We start from the raw sequence: 20874 nt of genomic DNA, 5'->3' as shown, positions 1-20874 counted from the left end.
GAAGATGTGGTACATATATACAATGGAATATTACTCAGCCATAAAAAGGAACAAAATTGGGTCATTTGTAGAGACATGGATGGATCTAGAGACTGTCATACAGAGTGAAGTAAGTCAGAAAGAGAAAAACAAATATTGTATATTAACGCATATATGTGGAATCTAGAAAAATGGTACAGATGAACTGTTTTGCAAGGTAGAAATAGAGACACAGATGTAGAGAACAAATGTATGGACACCAAGGGGGGAAAGCGGTGGGGGGATGGTGGTGTGATGAACTGGGAGATTGGGATTGACATGTAGACACTGATGTGTATAAAATTGATGACTAATAAGAACCTGCTGTATATAAAAATATTAAAATCTAGAGGGGCTACATCCAAGATTCTGAAAGAAGCTGGGGATGTGCTCCCCTGACTTCTTCCAAGTACGCAGTCTGATTCACGTGCTAGAGATTGTTTTGTCACCCCTGCTAGAGACCAACATCCATCCTCTTCTACTAAGTGGGTTTTCAGATTCTTAAAGAAAAAGGCAGCAGAAAATATTACATTATATTCACACAGAAAATGTAAGTAAAGACAAGCCAAATGAATCAGCTTTTTCTAAAACCTCAACTCCAAAAACTGTTTCTTCACAGGAGTTAATATTTCACTTCATGTTGCCAAACAAAACAAACTTTCAGCAATGGTATCAGAGAGACTTGGTGTTGGGAAATACTTTCACTGAGGCTGAAGTCTGATCTGGTAGCCTCTATTCTCATGTTAACTTCCCCCTTCCATTCCAAGAAACTCATTTAAACACATTTATCATTACAGGGTAGAAACAGTTTGTAAATCCAGGTTAGCTGTTTCTAACATATGCCAGGAGTATTCAAACACAGCAATTTCAGATGATAGAGTAACTGCTTGGAAATTATTTGGATTATTTTAACATAACTGAACTAAGAGAATCCACATTAAACTTTGGGTGCTTGCTCCTGCAATAAGTAAATGTAACCACTGCTATTTATTAGCTGCTACATAATGCTGGAGTTGTGATGGGCTTTCCTAACTTTTAATCATAAGAGCCCTCAACCAGCTAAGGTCTTTTGCTAACTGTTGATGGTTAGACTTCATGCTTTGGTAGTGGGTGTATTCTTTTAACCTCAGAAGGGGAGGAGAAAGATGGTAGTTTTGTAAGCTTGGATAGACACTCTAAGCCACAGCTTTGACACACAAGTAAAAGCATGATGCCTATTTAGTTCTAGGGTAGTGTAGGTGAGCAGATAAGGTGTGCATATCTACAGGTGAAATTTTAAAACATATCACCATCTGCATCCCACACACTTTAATCACTGTCTCCCATATTGTTCTAGAACTGTACTGTTCAATATGGTAGCCACTTGTTGCTCTTGAGCATTTGGAATGTGCCTTGTCCAAAATGAAACATACTATACGTGAAAATACCAGAGTTTGAAGACTCAATATGAAAAAAAAAACAATGTAAATATCTCATTAATAATTTTTATATTGATCATGCTAAAATATTTTTACTTTATTGGGTTAAATAAATGTATTAAAATTTTTAAAAATATCATGAAAACAGAACGGAGAGATTAATCATGAGTACAAAATTACTAATGGTTCCATGGTATGCCTTGAACCTTCTGTGCAAATAGCACAAATTACTGATTCTTACTTTCATAATGTAGTGACACCTGATTTTTTTTTTTTACTAAGTTCAAGTCTTCTCTGCAAACTGTTACATATTTTTAAATTTAACATAAATTATAATAAATTTTGATAAGCTAATTTTTAAGCATATCACCAAATCTAGATGCCTAGTTTATTGCAAAGAACAAATACTAATACTTATTGACCACCTATATGTGTCAGAGCCTCTAAAAGATGACTTCACAGTGTCTAATTTAACCCCCAAAGCAAGCCTACAGGGCAGATTTTATTATTCTAAATCTGAGTCTCAGAGACATTAAGTAACTTGCAATTTGTTCTTGGTTACCCTACTAGCATATGGCAGAGTGGCTATCCCTACCCCAGGCTGGTATCAATGCCCACACTTTGCTGTTACCCACTATGCCTCTTTTGCAGCTGGGTTAAAAATCCCTGGTGCAGACTATACAGTTTCCAAAATCATATACAGTAATGTTATACCAGAAACTTCAAAGAAATGGTTAGAATGTACTTCTCAAGGGAGGCAGAGGAAACTTCCATTGGGATAGGCTGGAATAAGATTTTTGCCTCCAGATGAAATAATCACCAGTATAAAGGCGATCAAAATACCAAGAATAAAACATCATCGAATTCCATATTTTAAATTTAGTAGCCATTATTGACCTTCAGTTCCAAGACATACATTTAAAATATGTTGATATTAAGGCCAATGATGTTGCCATTTGACATTACTGGTCATTCAAAGGTGAAAATGAATCTCTATTGACAGCAGTTATTCCTGAATTCTCAGAGGCTTGTATGAAATAAAAGTATTTAAAATTTTAAAAGGAGATGATTTCAGAACTTGAGGCAGAAGCAGAAATGATTTCAAGCTTTCAAGATATCGGGGCCTTTTTTTAGATTATGCAATATATTAATATTGCTTCACTAAAGATTAATAGTACATTTGCCACATTATTAAGTTAACAGGTTTCTGTGTCTGTGATTCATGCCGATAATAACTTTATTCCTGTTAACAATAATTCTCGCTTGAAATCAGTAACAGAAACTTCCAAGTTGTGCTGAGATCCTTTCAGTCTTAGAGTAGTTCTGCTGCCAGCACTATTTTAAAAACCATCATTCATTTTCCTCTGACTGGGGATACATGCTTAATATTTTGATTGAACTAAGGCAGAACTAGCTAATACTCCCTTCCCTCTTGCCATCTGTACCCAACCAGAACAATCCTGTTTGCAATCCCAAGGGTCAAATTAAAGATTGGAAGATAAATTATCACCAGGACATATTTTATACAGATAGAAAGAATCTCAGTGAAAATGTGGTCCATTCCTGGGTTTCGGCAGTTAACATAATAGCAATAGGCTCATTTTACAACTGGCTGGCTGGTTAGCAGCTGTACTGACTTATGACTCTGCTTCTCCTTATACCTTCTCGAATTGCACAATTGATAATAGAGAAGGAGTTAGTGAAGGTTTCAAACAAGAAGTTGTCATCTGGATGTTTGAGCCGGGTTGCTCTCCCAGGATGGAGGTAAGGCAGGACTCCTAATGTAGTTCACACACTGTAAGAAAAAATGGAGACTCCATTCCTCAAGGACAAGACTTGGGTTGACTTTCTCACCAAGCCACTCAGTAGCTTTGTGTGCCCCTGGGAATTAAAGAAATACTCTGTGCTACTAATGATAATGACAAAGATGTGATTATTGCAACACAGCTCATGAACTAGAAAAGTGAGGAGATGCCCCTTTTCCTGTGACACTGTGCTTTAGTTCTGATGTTGTGACCTAATGAGAGGTTAGGAATACTTGAAGAGACTCCAAGTTAATCTTAGAGTTTTAGTTAGTATTAGGATTTTTTTTTAAATGAAGAAATTCTAACACTACCTTGAGGGTTTCCAGTGAGGTAGAGGTGTTGTTGGTGTTTTGGTTTTTTTTTTTTTCATTTCTGCTACTTTATTGTGCAACTTTTTTCATGGAGTTCCCTTTTTGGTCCTCTAGTGCCACACAATTAGTTTAAAAGGAGAGTATAGACACAAGTATGTTTTCTCTCCCTTTTCTCGTTTTACTTGGCTTATGTTAAAAACAAGGCCAATCCAGGGAGCCTATAAAGACAGCCTACAACAAGTAATGTGTTTCCTCACCGGGTCCCCGCTTCTTAGGGAAAAATCATTCTTACCTATTTCGCCATCAGACTCGATGCTATTTAAAGGATCTAGTCTAGCCCCAAACTATTTTTTAATCCCGGTGAAAATTAAAGTCTTAATACTTTCTACTGGCTTTTGCTTTATTGTTGGGAAAAACAAAAAGCTTATTTGCTTATATGCAAAATCTATTACTTGATTTCTTAGGTGTCATCCCAAGCACAAAATTAGGGTCACTTTTACTTTTCCAAGGAAAATTAAGAAGATAGACTAGATGACAAAATATTCATCCGTAAAGAATCAGTAGAATTGTCAATAGACTAAACACAGTTCCTACTCTCCTTTGTCAGTTCATAATCATGACCTTGAAGACCCGGGGAACATCCAGCTCATCTGTCACAGAGTACTGGCAAGGGACAAGCCATCTGCCACAGGACACTTCCTCCAAAGTTACTTTAACCACTGTCTTACTGAATGGCTCTTTCCCCTTTCAGATACAGATTCCTTCAGGATATTATCTGCAGACCATGAATCCCAACCTGAATTTGGGTGGATTTCTTCTGCCAGTTGCAGTAATAAATGTCGTCAGCATCCTACCACTACTAATTTTAGCTCCTTTCATGGAGTATTTCAGCACCTGCCTATTTCCCTCTACGAGAGATGGCCCATTTCTGCTGGCATGCATTAGTAAGTACAACTTACCATTTCAAGTGAATGGTTTACAACTCTTAAAATAAAAAAACACTGTACTAGGATCTAAGCTAGCTATATGCTCTGGAGTAGTCTGATTTTGACAAATTGGGAAGAAGGTGAATTTGAGAGTGATTATGTCCAGCTTCTCAAATCTCTACATAAGACTTCAGTGTCCCATTTTCTTCTCATGCTTTTATGCTTCCTCAGAAGACACACATAAAGACTCGGTGCAAATTTCCAGTGCCACCAAATGGCCTCTTCAAAGCAGTCTCTACTCCTAAGTCGATGCTGAGAATGTTCTTAAAAATTAACACAGGTAATGGTCCTAAAAAATAACGCTGGGCTATACTTGGGAGGCTTTAACTTCTGAACAAGCAGAAAAATTTATTAAAAGTTAGTTGTATTCACAGCTTTCATATAGTACTTCTTCCAATAGTAAAGTGTATAACAATAATTTTCAAACATTTTTTCCGGCTTTATTGAGATATAATTGACATACTGTATAAGTTTAAGGTGCACAGTGTCATGAATTGATGCAAGTCTATATTGCAAAATATTTATCACAATAAGGTTAGTTAACACATCCCTTACCTCACATAATTACAGCCTTGCTGTTGTTATGGTCTACTCCTTTTTTTTTAATTAATTAATTTTATTTTATTTATTTTTGGCTACATTGGGTCTTCATTGCTGTGCGTGGGCTTTCTCTAGTTGCAGCGAGCGGGGGCTACTCTTCGTTGCAGTGTGCGGGCTTCTCCTTGCGGTGGCTTCTCTTGTTGTGGAGCACGGGCTCGTGGAGCGCGGGCTTCAATAGTTGTGGCACATGGGCTTAGTTGCTCCGCGGCACGCGGGATCTTCCTGGAACAGGGATCAAACCTGTGTCCCCTGCATTAGCAGGCGGATTCTTTGGTCTATTCCCATTTTTTAAAGTGAAAAAAAATGTAGGACTTCTTACTCAGAACACAATCAATAGACTGTAAAATAAAATTTCTGCCAATGAAATGGGAGAGGAGTAGCATTCTGGTCACACTCTCCTCTGCCTCGCTGTGGTCCCTCAGGTGCTGCAGTGGAACAAGAGGACAAACGATGGTACAGGAGAACCAGGCTCAATCTAACGACCAGAGATGGGGCTCTCAGCCCCTGCTCTGCTACTGAGCTGCTCCTGAGTGAAATGGAAAAGCCACTTAACCTTCCTTGTCTTCTAGTTCACTTATTTTTTTTATTGAGGGGCATGCCCGAGATAAATTTTGGGTCCCTTTGTTCTGTAAGACTTTTGAAATCATTCAGGGTGACATCAGTACCTGGAGCCCAGTTGGGACACAGAGTGAAAGCTCTAGAAATGTTAACTAATATTGAGTCATCATTTGCAAGGGGCAGGTCTCATTGTTTGGTGAGTATAAACACAAAACAAAGGGAGTTTGAAACGCTTAAGAAATAGCATGAAATGCTATTTAAGAAATGGCAGCTTTATGTCTTATCGTCGACTTGAGAAATAATTTCACTGAAATAGCCAAGGTCAAGCAACTGAAAGATTCTCTTCTCTTGGTTAACCAGTTGTTATTCTTAATTCCTCCCTTGTAGGGATCTGTGAAGACCAAGCAGTCTTCTAGTAACCCATTATTATATAACTTTTGCTGTTTCTCTGTTTATAAGTTACATTTTAGGGTATGTGCTTCCTATTTACCAAAGCCATCAACAAGATCACTCCAGATCACATCACAAAGTAGATTTGTTTTTGGAAAGAACTCAAAGTGACTAAACTCTCCCTAGTTTATTTTATCTTCAACTGTAGAGGTCTTTAGTGCATATTCTGTTTTGATTTATTCCGTAAGCCAGTAACCCTGACATTCTTTATTGTCGTAGGTTTAGGCAAACTATAAATCTTAAAAGGTTTTGACAGTCCTTAAATCTTAAAAAGTCCTTTTTTTGTCTGCCAGTGAAATCCAAAACAGTATTAGTAAATGCTCGGCACTATTTGAGGATACAAAATAAAAGTAAGACATCGTACCTACCCACAGCAAGCGTACTATTAATATATTGAATGCAGAAAAAAATGTGGGTAAATTTACATTGCAAAATACCAGAAACTTTGGCAGTCCTGTACAGAATCATGAAAATTGAGTCTAAGCTTCCAAATTATGCTTTAGTACTAAAATATTTTTTTAATTGGGCTACTTTAGAGAAATATGGTATACAACATGGCTGAAAGAACTCCTTTAAAAATCCTTCCTGGGGGCTTGCCTGGTGACGCAGTGGTTGAGAGGCCACCTGCCGATGCATGGGACACGGGTTCGTGCCCCGGTCCGGGAGGATCCCACATGCCGCGGAGTGGCTGGGCCCGTGAGCCATGGCCGCTGAGCCTGCGTGTCCGGAGCCTGTGCTCCGCAACGGGAGAGGCCACAACAGTGAGAGGCCCGCGTACCGCGCACACACACACACAAAAATCCTTCCTGGGAATTCCCTGGCAGTTCAGTGGTTAGGACTCCACACTTTCACTGCTAACCAGGTGAGGGCTCGGGTTCAATCTCTGGTTGGAGAACTAAGATCCCAAAAGCCATGCTGTGCAGCCAAAAAAAAAAAAAAATCCTGAGAATAAGAAATCTTAAATTCACTTGAAATATGAGCAACTTTCTCTTGGACAATTCTCCGCTCTTGAAATCATGTCTATTCTTAAAGAAGTGTGTGTGCTTTTCTGGATAGAGGAAAGTTAGACAGAGTTATCTAACATATTGTTTGATGTTAATGAACTAAATATTCCCTATGAAGATTGGTAACAGACTTATTGGGCAGGAAAAAGAAAAAAACTAGATTCATCTAAAAAAACTGAGCTATATTCTTCTGCATACAGAATACTGAATTCAGTTGTTTCTAAGCCAGACTCCATTCATTTGTTCATTTACATACTTGTTCACTTGTTTGCATAATATTTTGCTATGGGAATATAAAGAGGTATGCATCTTTTTAACTGAATGTTTGCTTAAGTTTTCCATATTCTGCTTGTGATTATGGAAGATTAATAAGTTTTATCAGGACATATAAACATAAACCTAGGGTACTTTTTGATAGTAATGTACATAACTGAATTAATCTAACATTAAAATTTACTTTCACTTTGAACCCAAGTGCCTTGAAAATGTGAGTGAAGTATATAAGTATATAAATTATGAACATACAAATATTTATGAATTCCTAATTGGAACCTAGGCACCTTCATATACATACCCCACTTAACTTCATGATAATTCATCATTTACTAGGTCAAGGGTCTCAAAGATAATGTCTTCTTTGAATTCAGACCTTCTAATTCTAAGCCCACTGCATCATCATCATCATCATCATCATCATCATCATTATCATTATTCCACTTACCAGCCATACATAGTTCTTAGATTATAGAAGTTATCACTGTTAATTTGGAATCCTGACTGTGATTTCCAATTAAGGCTATGAAGTGAATGAAAAATTCTTTTGTCATCACAATGAGTAGTTGCTCCTGGAGTCCCCCACTCCCTTTCACATTCAGTCGTTCCCCATCATGTTTAAGGAGGCAGATGGTATAGACAATGACGATGCCTAGTGTTTGACATGGATAATCACAGCCCAGGCCAAGAGTGAGGGATAGAGAAATCTCATTCAGTTGGTCAAACTAGAAATTTAATAAAGGGAAAAAAATGAGCTCACTTTCCTTCATCTAGCTCATAAACAGTGCAACGAAAGAGGAGTTTCTTATTCAAGATAGGACATTCTTGAGTTTATCAGCTAAAGAAATCAAAGTACCAACAATAAAAAATCTCCATACCTTCCAGAACTGTGAAAGGCAAAGGTTTGATACGCTCAGAGTGTTTCATCAAGACTGTATTTTCCTAATGTTACATGTGACAGATTTGTCTGTTTAAAAGTCAATCTTAATACACTAAAAATCTAGAATCAGTGATATTATGATTTATCCTCTGTCATCATTGGATATCCTTTGTTTTAGCCTTTTTCAGTTCAAAAATACCATAAGTATTTCCTTTCCTTACCATTAACTAAAGCCCTGCAGTATGTGGCATTTAGTAGCCAGTGCTACTAAATGTAGTAGCTAGTGCTGACACACACAAGTATTAATCTGACTAAAATTAGCCTAATTAAGATTGTTATTAAGCCTTATACAAAGCAGAAGTGTACAACACAGTAGGTAGCAATTATCTTGGCTTTTAAGGAGCATTGATATTGAAATGCAGATGAAGTATATTCAAATATCTGCCAGACCTTCCTCTTTAAAATAAAACTTAAAAATTCAAATTCTAACTTAAAGTCTTTTATGATATAGGTACAGCCAAGGTGTTGGTTCCTTTTTGTATAACCATTAACTTCTACTAGTTCTAATAATTGGCAGTGATATAAAATTTCTTTTTGGTTGGAATCAAAATGCTTGATAAATTAAAAACCAAGTCAGAGATCCAATCACCTTCATTGAAAGTAGGAATATTTCATCAAAACTACTTTTTCGGGCTTCCCTGGTGGCGCAGTGGTTGAGAGTCCGCCTGCCGATGCAGGGGACGCGGGTTCGTGCCCCGGTCCGGGAAGATCCCACGTGCCGCAGAGCGGCTGGGCCCGTGAGCCATGGCCGCTGAGCCTGCGCGTCCGGAGCCTGTGCCCCGCAACGGGAGAGGCCACAACAGAGAGAGAGGCCCGCGTACCGCAAAAAAAAAAAAAAAAAACACAAAAAAACTACTTTTTCTCTATTATAGTTTTTGGAACTGTGACATTTTTCCAAGAAACATCACAATGTATACCCATCGCAAAATACCTGGCAAGAAGAAGTGTATAAACACTAAAAGAAGTAACATGCAAATACCTAGCCTGAATAACTCGTTCATTCGGTTGTTCACTTGTTTAATAAAAGCACGTTAATGTTCTCAGGTTCTTACTTTTAAAGTTGACATGAACACTGGAATTAAATTTGAGGTGAAGTAGACCATCTAGTAAGCCATCTGAAGCAATAATTTATGCCTTACAGATACATTTGTATAACTGATCTCCATGTAAATGAGTTACCTGTTCCAGATTCAGAAGTTAAAACACAAACTGAAGCTGAATCTCCTGAAGTGAGTTCCCAGTGGTCTAAAGAGAAACGAAAGACAGAATATGGATAGCTCAATTCAAATACAGGAACATACCACTAGTAGGAGAAACAATAAAGCAAAAAACATATGCCATTCTAATAGTGGGTGAGAAAGATCTTCCACAAAGGCAGCAGATATGTATGACGATAAAATCACAGCTGTCTCTATAAGAGTGTTTTATGGACACCAGTATTAGTATTAGTATTACATTAGCTAATTTCATATTCTCAGAATTTTCCAAAATCATGGATCTAAGGGCAATTTCTCAAGGACTCAATAGAATTCCATACTTACTGTTGTGTTACATATCAGAGACTCATACATCAAAGTACACATAAAAAAACCATTGTTTCCTCAGTGAGGTAAATTTAGCCAATAATGGAAGAATCTTAACATATCTATATTGTAGTATTAGATTCTGCTTCAATAGGAAATGGCAAGTACAACCGAAATGTCTGAATAAATTGACTTTTAAAAATTTCATTGTGGTCTAGTTTGGAAAATTATTACATGGTGGGATAATAGAATAAACTATAAGAGCTTTAAGACTTTTATAGACCTGTCTACAATCACACAGCCAATATTAAAACATACATTATTTATCTGAATATAATATCTCCTTTGGAACCATGTGCTTTATCTTGTAAATACAGATCTGCTAGAGGGGTAAAATGTGTACATTCTGATAAACTGCACTCTGCTTTGGACGAGTTATGATCTAATAGAAGTTAGGAATAAAAATGGAGCAGATTAAATTTACGTTGGAATCCAACTTTGTTATGAATTTTTTAAAAGCCATTTTTCACTTGCACCAGAGTGCAGTAGCAAATAAAAAGCAAATGTAGTTACCTAGATGCTTCAGGTAAAATACACTTTGCCCTAAAATATCTAGGTAAATGAGTTAAATATTTGTGCTTTGCTTGAAATTGTCTGGAGAACTATCTTTCATTGGATTTTCCTAGACCAGGTCTCATAGTGCTCTATGCTAGAGAAGTTTAATGTGTGTAGAAATCTTGGATCTTGTTGAATGCAGATCTGATTCAGTCCTTCTAGGATGAAGCTTGAGATTCTGTATGTCTAGCAAGCTTCCAGGTGATCCCTAAGCTGTTGATCAGGGACTATACTTTGAGTTTCAAGGACAGAGCAAGAGGCCAAGAGACTTCTCTTTCACATTTCACGCCTATGTACAGGAAACAGAGGCCCAGGTAAAAATGCCACAATTCCGCATCAAGTCAGAGCTAAAATTCATCAGTAGGCAATAAAAACTGATGATTAAACCAAGGTTTGGCCAACCACTACACTCATGGGCTAAATCTGGCCCACGATTTGCTTTTGCACTGTTTGCAAATTATGAATTGTTTTCACAGATGAACATTTGCAATTGATTTGATAAGAAATGATAACTTTGAATACCAATGAAGTGAAATTGCATCCCCCCAAAAACAGAATTATTATTTTGAATTTCATCAATAAAAAAATTTGTAGAAATTTATTCTATCTCTTGTAACATAAGTACCTACATATCTTCAAAATGTTGCCTTTTGTCCCACAAAAACTAAAATATTTATTACTGGCCTTTTACAAAATGTGCTTATCTCTTGTCTAAAGTGTTGCCTCTAATGCTATAAACATTCCTGGATAAAATATCAATATAAGCCTTTTTACATAGGACAGGTGATAACCAAAAACAAAAAGGGGGGGTGGACATGATATTTTTTATCTAGATTTACACTAAATTAGTTAGAATGAGAGGTATCATAGAAGATACTCATAGAATTCAAATTCTGAAGCAAGAAAGCCAAGAAATTTTGAAAACTTATTTCTATCTACCTAACACCTTCTTTAAAGTTCACGGGACTATCCTACAATTTAATTGCACAATTTGAACAATTTAATTTGTATGTAATATCTGAACATATCTGTGATCAGTTTGCTAGTGCTATCAGAACAAGATACCATAAACTAGGTGGCTTTCACAACAGAAATTTATTTCTTACAGTTCTGGAGGCTAGAAGTCCCAGATCAAGGTGTTGGCAGGTTTAATTTCTCCTGAGGCCTCTCTCCTTGGCTTGCAGATGGCCTGCCTTCTTGCTGTGTTGTCACCCTTCCTTTCCTCTGTGTATGCACACACTTGGTATCTTTTCCTCTGCTTACAAAGATACCAGTCATATTGGCTCAGGGCCCCACCCTTATGACCTCATTTAACCTTAATTACCTCTTTAAAGGTTCTGTCTCCAAATAAATCACTTTGGGGCTTAGGGCTTCAACATATGAATTTTGAAGGAACACAATTCAGTCAATTGTGCGTGTGTGTGTGTGTGTGTGTATGAAATTGGGTTGCATATTATGCTAGATTGGCAGCATTTTTTCCTTTTACAGTGGTACATAAGAACGTTTCCTCATATAGTTAAATTAATCTGAGATTCAGGGAAGTGTGGTAGGTCAGGAAACAAATAGTACTGAAAGTTTTTTAACAATAAGTAACAGTGTCTGGCCCCTGCTTTCTCTATATCCAGTCATAATTTCCAGAGGTAAATCATTTTTAATTTTTAGGTGTTATTTGTCTAAGTTAATATTGCTAAAGAATATGATTATAAAATATTTTTAAACAATAATCATATATATATCATTGCAAAACCAAAGAAAGAATTTATTTTTCTGCATTTAATAAGTAGGTGATTTTCCCCAATTTTTTTTTTTTTTAACCTCACCACACAGCTTGTGGGATCTTAGCTCCCTGACCAGGGATTGAAACTGGGCCCTTGGCAGTGAGAGCATGAAGTCCTAACCATTGGACTGCCAGGAAATTCCCACCAGTTATTTAATTAAAAAGTTTCCTTAAATTTGCAAACTGCTCTACCAGTGACCACTAGCTTTTTCCCAGTACTAACACATATAGGGTAATGTACTAATGGCCCCTTTTCTTCCGGAAATCTTGCAGACTTCCACGTCTTTGTTCTCTATCTCGACTCTAGATCTGCTGCACGGTGCTTGCCTCTGTTAGGTCTCATTCTTACCTCTCTTCCACTTTCTTGGTTTACACCCTCTTTTATTACCCTTTATCTCTAAGCAGCTTCCTAAGAAAGGGTATGTGGAGGTAAAATTTCCAAGTACTTATGTGACTACAAAGTCTTCTTTACCCTCATACTTGATTAATTGTTTGTACATAGAATTCTAAGTTGAAATCACTTTTCTTCAGAATTTTAAAACCATCGCTCTATCGTCATCAGGGACTTGAATGACTATTGAGAGGCCCAGTGCCCTTCTGATGTTCATTCCTATGTTTATGACCTCTTTTTGTAACTGGAACGCTCTTCTCCCTACCTATGATATTCTAAAATGTCATTATTGTGCCCTGGTGAAGGTCTTTTCAACCACTGTACTATTCACCAGGTGGACTCTTTCATTCAGAGAAATGTTCTGTTATTTTTAAAAAATAATTTCCTCTCCTTCATTTTCTCTGTATTTCTTTTGTCAATTCCTATTGATCAGCTGTTGAACCCTCCTAAAATAATCCAATAAGTCTCTTTAAAAAACAACAACAATAAACCTTTATCAAGGTATGATTGACCTACAAATAGTTTAAAATTTTTTGTGTGTGATAAGAACACAACATAGGGCTTCCCTGATGGTGCAGTGGTTAAGAATCCACCTGCCAGTGCAGGGGACGTGGGTTTAAGCCTTGGTCCAGGAAGATCCCATATGCCGTGGAGCAACCAAGCCCATGCACCACAACTACTGAGCCTGTGCTCTAGAGCCCGCAAGCCACAACTGCTGAACCTGTGTGCTGCAACTACTGAAGCCTGCGTGCCTAGAGCCCGTGCTCTGCAACAAGATAAGCCACTGCAGTGAGAAGCCCGCGCACTGCAGCGAAAGTGTAGCCCCCGCTCGCCGCAGCTAGAGAAAGTCCGTTTGCAAGCAACAAAGACCCAACGCAGCCAAAAATAAAATAAATAAATTTATATATAAAAAAAAGAACACGGGCTTCCCTGGTGGCGCAGTGGTTGAGAATCCGCCTGCTGATGCAGGGGACACGGGTTCGTGCCCTGGTCCGGGAAGATCCCACATGCCACGGAGCATGTGGGATCTTCCACATGCTCCGCAGGATGTGGAAGCATGTGGGATCTTCCATTTTGGCTCCATTCCATTCTTCGTTGCAGTGCGTGGGCTTCTCATTGCGGTGGCTTCTCTTGTTGTGGAGCATGGACTTTAGGTGTGCAGGCTTCAGTAGTTGCAGCACGTGGACTCACATTTTTGGTTGTTTTCTGACCACTTCTCTTTAGATTATCTCTCTGCCCCTCTCACTCAACCCCAAATCAAATTTATTTTCTCCATATCTACTGTGAGTCGTATTTTTATTATTGTTACTAGCATCTCTCCAGTCCCCTAGACTCACAGTCAACAATGACATCTGCTTCCTCCTTGATCCCTGCTTCAGTTGCTATGGTTTTTATCAGTGGAATCTATTGCATCTTATGTTTCTGCCATCTATATTTCCTAGAAGTGAGACCCCTGATTGTAACTCAAAACTCCTTTATACTTTATTAAGATTATCTTTTAATTCCTTATCTTCCTACCTTCAATATCACTCCCATTCTGTCAACCAGCACACATGGCCTTTAGCGTAATCACCCTCAATTCCAGTTCTAATCATTTCACTTGTGTCTAATACCTTCAATGGTCCATTACCTTCAGAGTAATTTCCAAATTCCTAAAAATATATTAAATGCCTCTTATGATCTGACCCCAATCTATCTTCTCCCCTGATTCCCAAATAACTTGAGTTTCTCACCATTCTGAAAATTTTTCGGACACCCTCACAACTCTGTGCTTTTGCTCAGGCCATTTGTACTGCCTTCACCTCCTATTGAAACCCTTCTTTCTTTCAAGCATGAAATGATTTATCTCACTTCTCCAGCTAGAAGTAAATTCTTCTTCTTATAGAATTGAATATGAGTCTGCAATGACTGAGAACAAGTATTTTTTATCTTACACCCCCTCCCGCAACTGCCCTAGCAAACTGCTTTACATATAGCAGTAACAGAGTAAATATTAAATTGAATTGACATTTTAGGTCTCTTTCTGGTGAGTCTTAATGTGCCAAGTAATCTAGATAAATCCTGTGATGAATTTTATCTTAAAGGTAGATAATATTAAAATTCCTTTCTAAAATATGAACTGTTAACAGAACCAAAATCTCTACTTCATTATGAATGGGCCTTCATGGAACCTAATTTAAAGTAATAATAAATTTTAAAATTCCTCAAATTTTCTGTTATTCAGATTTCCTCCTTTTTTACACCTTCTATTTCTTGAGGTCTCAGTAAAGAGCAGATTTTATGGATACATTTAAATGCTGAGATACAATCAAAAAATTTACCTACCAGTTTCTCTATCAACCAAAACAAACACTAAGCTATTTAAACATTAGATTGATTTTTCTGAATTGAAAGCTTTGCCTTATCTGAAATTTTATGCAAGTTAGCAAAAGGTGACTATCTCTAAATTTCAAGTAAATTCCATCAAGCTAAAGTTTGCCTCTGCTCTAACAATGGGATTAAGTCCAGTAATATGAATGATAAATTGAGAAACGGAATGGTTGCAGTAGATATAAACTGTACCAAAACCGTAACAAAATCTCTACTCATTTTCAACCAAAATTTCCTAGATAATTCCTTAAAAGTAAAAGAGAAAAGTTGAAGCACTATCTGAATAGTTGCTTCCATTTATATTTGTTTCCTAGTTAATTCACCTTTAATATTTTTTTCCTAAGCAAAAGTTTCTAGTCTTTAATTCTGTAATAGCTGCTTTACTTCTTCTGAAAAGATTAGAGAAATGTCAGAAAACTGAGGACTGATAATGCTTATTTCAAAACTGTTTTTCAATAATAATTAAAATCTTATAAAGAGATCATTTTATTTAAAATTTTCCCAAATCATTTTTGATTCAGATATATCTTAAAAAGTTATCAGAATAATATAACTTATCTGAGGATAAAAGTTCAAAACCATTGCTTTAGCTTCAATAATAATTGCTACTAATTGCTACCAGGAACCGTTACAATAACAACTGTATATTGTCTTTAAATCTCATAGTCATCCTACAAAGTAAGTGTCTTTAACCCCATCTTAGAGCTGAGGAAAGAGATAATGAGGTTAAATAACTGAGGCCATGTAACCAGTAAGTCAGGAAATAGGGAACTAATGTAGCCATTTCTGAGAGACCAGAGCCTGAGCACAGGAAAATCACACAACACAGTTAGCTGGCATCTGGATATCCCTGGAACAACAGCAAAAACAACAGATGTTGAGGATACATCCTCCATGTGTAAGAAATTCTATAGCCTATTACACTGATTTGGAGGCTCTTTTAAATTTTTTTTTCTTTTTCACTTTTTCTTCAGTTGCTGGCAATCTTTCTGCTGCATTGTCTGTGATGGTAGCTGGCTTCTCTGAAATACACAGAAAGCACTTCCATCCAGTCGAGCAGCCTCTTTCAGGCAAAGTTGTCACCATTTCCTCCATGACCTGTTTCCACCTGGTTCTTCGATACGTTTTACCTGGAGTGGCTGAAACTCTGGTCAACCCAGCCTGTGAGTAACAATTTTTTCACCACCTGTTAGAACATACTGAGTCTTCACACAGAACACATCACCTCAAGCAGCTGGAGATCTAGTCCCACCATGGAGATTTCCCGCAATGCTTCAGAACAAGCCTATGCATCACCCTCATTTTTAAAAAATGTATAATTACTCTTCCTTCCTTTACTACATACAGACTATGATTAATTCTACCTGAATATAGATAGAATGGAACAGAAGATTTACTAACCTGGTTAAAGGCAGCGATCATTTGGTCAGATACACGACAGGAGGAAAAAACTTTGGTAAATCTAGAAGACACCGCTGATATATGCAGATGCAAACTCTCCTCTTCTCCCTTACCTCTTCCCATCCCGCTCCCTCTCATTCATAGATAAACTCACATATATACTCCCTCCAAAAATGACATTTCTGATATACTTTGAGAGTATATAAGCATGCAAATGCAATGAAAATTTGAGTCAATTTTCCAGACAACTCAATGTCTTTAAATTAAATGACACTAAATTAAGTGGGATCACTAGTGTTTCATAAGACAGGTTCAGAGTAACTTTATTAAAAATCAAGCGTTCTCTGGCATATCTAGATGGCTGATATTAATTAAACTAGCCACTTTAAAATTCATCAAAATATTTCTGTGACTTCTTGCACAGAAATGTGTGTGTGTGTGTGTGTGTGTGTGTATTTATCAGTGTGATCTATTGCAACCTATACTTCTATCTTCCTTATAGTTCCCTGTATGGGGAATCCTGATTGTAACTCAAGCACCAATTATACTTTACCAAGATTATTTTTATAACTTCCTAACTCTTCCTACCTTTAACATCTCTCCCGTTCTAGCTACTCAGTTCACAACCTTTTGAGTAATTATCCTAAATGACAATTCTACCATTTCACTTGTTTAAAATCTTCAATGATTCTATTATCTTCAGTTATTCTTAAATTTCTTAAAGAAATATATATTTTATGTGTATACATGCACACATACACATACATATATATGATACTGAAGCAGTTCTTTGAAAAAAGTCAAAATAAAATTGTGTCATTACAGTCATATATATGTTAGACTTCTTTTTTACAATTTTAAATCATTTCATTCCACATGAAATAAAAGGTTTCATGAGATTCTAAAATGTGGCTATCACTGTTTAACACTACAAGGAATACAAAAGAAGTATAAAAGAATGCCACCACACAAATATTTGTGACTTCCCTGATGTTTCCAGAAAATTGTTGCAAGTAGTCAGCCAGAATTTTATAGGTTAGATGTGAAGAAAGGTAATGTATGAAGGTGATGAGTGAATACAGTCAGGAAATCCCCAGCCAGCTAAGCAATTGTGGTTCAACACACAAAAGCCAGAGAGGCACTTACAAACATAGACTTAAAAAGGCAGATCATGTAGTATAAATAATTTAGTCCACCCATCCCTAATTTACCCATCTGGAAACTGAGGTCAAACTAAGTCAACTGACTTATTCTCTGTAGAGCTCATGGGGTAGGGACCAGAAGACTTTGTTTTGATTTACAGCTTTGTCACTTACTACATGTGTGACCTTAAAAATTCATTTAACCACTAAGCTTCACCTTTTAGATCTTTAAAATGGAAATAATTATAATTCTTCCTTATATCACAGCATCAGTGTAACAGTCAATGGGAATGAAGCCTACTTCTTGAGAATTAAATGACTTAAAATGTGAAAGGGTGTTTTGTACTGTAACATCAAGAATCACTCTTCTGGAAAGCAGTACAGCATAGCTATTAATATCTATGGTCTTAAAGTCAGGCAGATCTGAATTCAAACCCACTTCAGCCACTGACTGGTTGTGTGACCTTGGCAAAATTATTCTGCATTTCTGAGCCTTTCTCATCATCTAGAAAATGCGGAAGGGATATTGTAAGGACTAAGTGAAATATTTCACGTAAATGAAAAAAGCAGAGTGTCGAATATATCGACAGCACTCGGTATTAGCAGCAGTAATGTGTGCTGTTATTTTTGTTACTATCTTTCACATAAATTAATAGTCCAAGACTCAGGGCTCAAGCACAGATGTCCGGCTCATAACTCTTTCTACCACACCTTCCACAATGTGAGTGCCAGGAGACCTGGGAGTGTAAGCAGAATCGTGTCTTTCTCACCCGTCATCCTAGGTCCCTTTTTTCTCCTCACTTCTCACCCCCAATCCAACAGCAAGTCTTTGTCTTTCCTCTGAAATATAATCTAAATCTGACCCTGTCTCCAAATGGATTGATCTATGAAACACAAACAGACTCAGAGACCTAGAGAACAGACATGTGGTTGCCGGAGGGGTGGGGGGAGGGGTGGACTGGGAGTTTGGGATTAGCAGATGCAAACTATTATATATAGAATGGATAAACAACAAGGTCCTACTGTAGAGCACAGGCAACTATATTCAGTATCCTGAGATAAACTGTCATGGAAAAAAAACCATTAAAAAATGTCTTTATATGTATAACTGAATAAACTTTGCTGTATGGCAGAAATTAATACAACATTGTAAATCAACTGTACTTCACTAAAAATAAAATTTTAAAAAATGAAAAAAATGACAAATAAATCCGGCTCTGTCTCACTAGATAGTGAGACAGTTATCTACCTGGTCTCTAATCCCAAATCCTTTTTTTTTTTTTTTTTTTTGGCCACGCTACAAGGCATGCAAGTTCTTTTCCAACCAGGGATTGAACCCTTGCCCCCTGCATTGGGAGCATGGAGTCTTAACCACTGGACTGCCAGGGAAGTCCTCTAATCCCAATTCTTTCTGAGCCTCCTAACTTGTCTCCCTGCTTCCTCTCCTGCCCGAGCCCATTCTCTTAACAGCTATCCTGCTCTTTCTAAAGCATCAGTCCTATCGTTCCCCTGCTTAAAATTCCACAATAGGAATTTGGAGGTAAATTCCTTAAATGGTGAGTAAGACTCCACATGATTCAGCCTCTGTGTACTCCTCCAAGCACATTCTATTAACATTCTTTCCCCTGACCACTTCACTAGAAATTTGATGATCTTCATTCTGTGTTTCTAAGGTGTCAAACTTATTTTTGCCCCAAGGCCTTTGAACTTCTCTCTGTCTAGAATCTCTTTTCTTTCCTCTTCAACCAGCTAGCTTCTCCTCATTATTGAGTTTTCTCAAAGACCATCTCGTCAGAGAGGATTCCCTGGTCATCCCATCATTTTCCATTCCATTACCCTGTTCCATTTTTTTTAAATAACACTTGTGAGAATCAAAAATTTTCATATTTATAAGTGTATGTTTATTGCCTGCCTCTCACCATGAGAATGTAGAGTCTTGAAGTACATTTTCTGATCTTTCTTTTTCATCTCTGTATTCTTCTGTGTTCTTCCCTCCTGAAAAGTACACATACATGGTAGGTGATAAATAAGTATATTTTGATTGAATAAACTAATGAATGAATGAACTCTATGGCCATTTCTATTTGAGTATAATAAAAATATATTATTCAAATTACTGACAGTGTCCTACATTGTTAGCACTGAGAAAGCAAGCACAGTGGATCACTTCCCAAATTTCAGTGGACATTTTACACCCCCCTAAGTCATGTTGGACATTGAAGATGATCCACAAGAAAAAAAAAAAAACACTTCAAATTATGTCTTAATCATGGCAGTGTATACCCCAGCTATCTCGTAACTTGTTTTTGTTTATTCAAATAATACTGTGTGGGTGTCTACAATATGCCTGACACTGCTCTAGGAACTTAAGACACATCAGCTTAAAAAAAAGAAAGAAAGAAAATATTTCTGCCATTGTAGAACTTATATTCTACCAAGGGGAGAAAGGTAATACACGATAAATGTAATAAATAAATCATAGAGCATGTTAGAAGTTGACGAGTGCTAAAGAAGAAAAGATAGAAAAGGATAAGGGGAATCAGAAATGCCAAGTAGGGAGGGAGCAGGTTGCAGCATTAAGAGATTGGTCAGGATAGACCCCAGTGAGAGGTGACATTTGAGCAGAGACTTGAAAGAGTTGAGGGAGTCATCCACATGGATATATGTAATGAACATCATTGCTGGAAAAGCAGTCAGTAAATGCAAAGATGGGAGGTGTGTCTGGCAAGAAAGTGCAAGGGGTCTCATGCAGTTGGAGGAGTGAGGAAGAGAGAAACTGGTGAGGAAAAGGACAGATGCATGGAGGTAATAATCTAAGGAAGACAAATGAGTGTCTCAGAACAGGAAGAAGCAGTATAGGTAGTGAGAAATAGTCAAAGTTTAGTCATATTTGAAGACAGACCACTAGAGTGAAAGAGGGGAGTGAGCGATGACATCAAAGTTGTTGACCCGAGCAATTGGAAGGATGGAGTTGACATCTATAGAGAGATAACAGGATACTGGTGGAGCAAGCTTTGAGGAGAAGATCACGAGTTTCATGTTGGACATGTTGAGGATGAGCTGTCAAACAGAGATATCAAATAGGGCATTGGATATCCAAGCCTATGATTTGGTACTGAAGCAGGGGACAGATGCAATTTGACAGTCATAAGCATTTCAGCGGTATTTAAAGTAATGGGACTAGTTGAGATCACCAAGGGAGTCAGGGTACATAGGAAGTCGGTATAGACAGAGAAGAGGATTCAAGAACTGAGAGCCCTGAGGCACTCCATTATGAAGACATTCAGGAGAA

General features: G+C 37.4%; 1 protein-coding gene and 1 long non-coding RNA gene across 2 annotated transcripts in view; one reads left to right on the top strand and one right to left on the bottom strand.

The window, feature by feature from the left end:
* SLC15A5 (solute carrier family 15 member 5) overlaps positions 1–20874 on the top strand; it is an 83941-nt gene that overhangs the window by 30364 nt on the left and 32703 nt on the right. Inside the window, 2 exon segments of the mRNA XM_007100395.2 lie at positions 4310–4496; positions 16014–16202. Of these exon segments, the coding sequence (XP_007100457.2) occupies positions 4310–4496; positions 16014–16202 (376 nt within the window).
* The window catches only part of LOC102990584 (uncharacterized), a 70483-nt gene that overhangs the window by 46167 nt on the left and 3442 nt on the right, over positions 1–20874 (bottom strand). Inside the window, exons 2-3 of the long non-coding RNA XR_447315.4 lie at positions 19502–19577; positions 9543–9608 (exon numbers count right to left, since the gene is read on the bottom strand). This is a non-coding gene — a long non-coding RNA (uncharacterized lncRNA). The remainder of the gene's footprint in view (positions 1–9542; positions 9609–19501; positions 19578–20874) is intronic.

This window comes from Physeter macrocephalus, chromosome 6 (assembly GCF_002837175.3).
Source record: "Physeter macrocephalus isolate SW-GA chromosome 6, ASM283717v5, whole genome shotgun sequence".
Lineage (NCBI taxonomy): Eukaryota > Metazoa > Chordata > Mammalia > Artiodactyla > Physeteridae > Physeter > Physeter macrocephalus.
The sequence above is the reverse complement of the archived record's forward strand: the minus strand, read 5'-3'. Positions and strand labels throughout refer to the sequence as shown.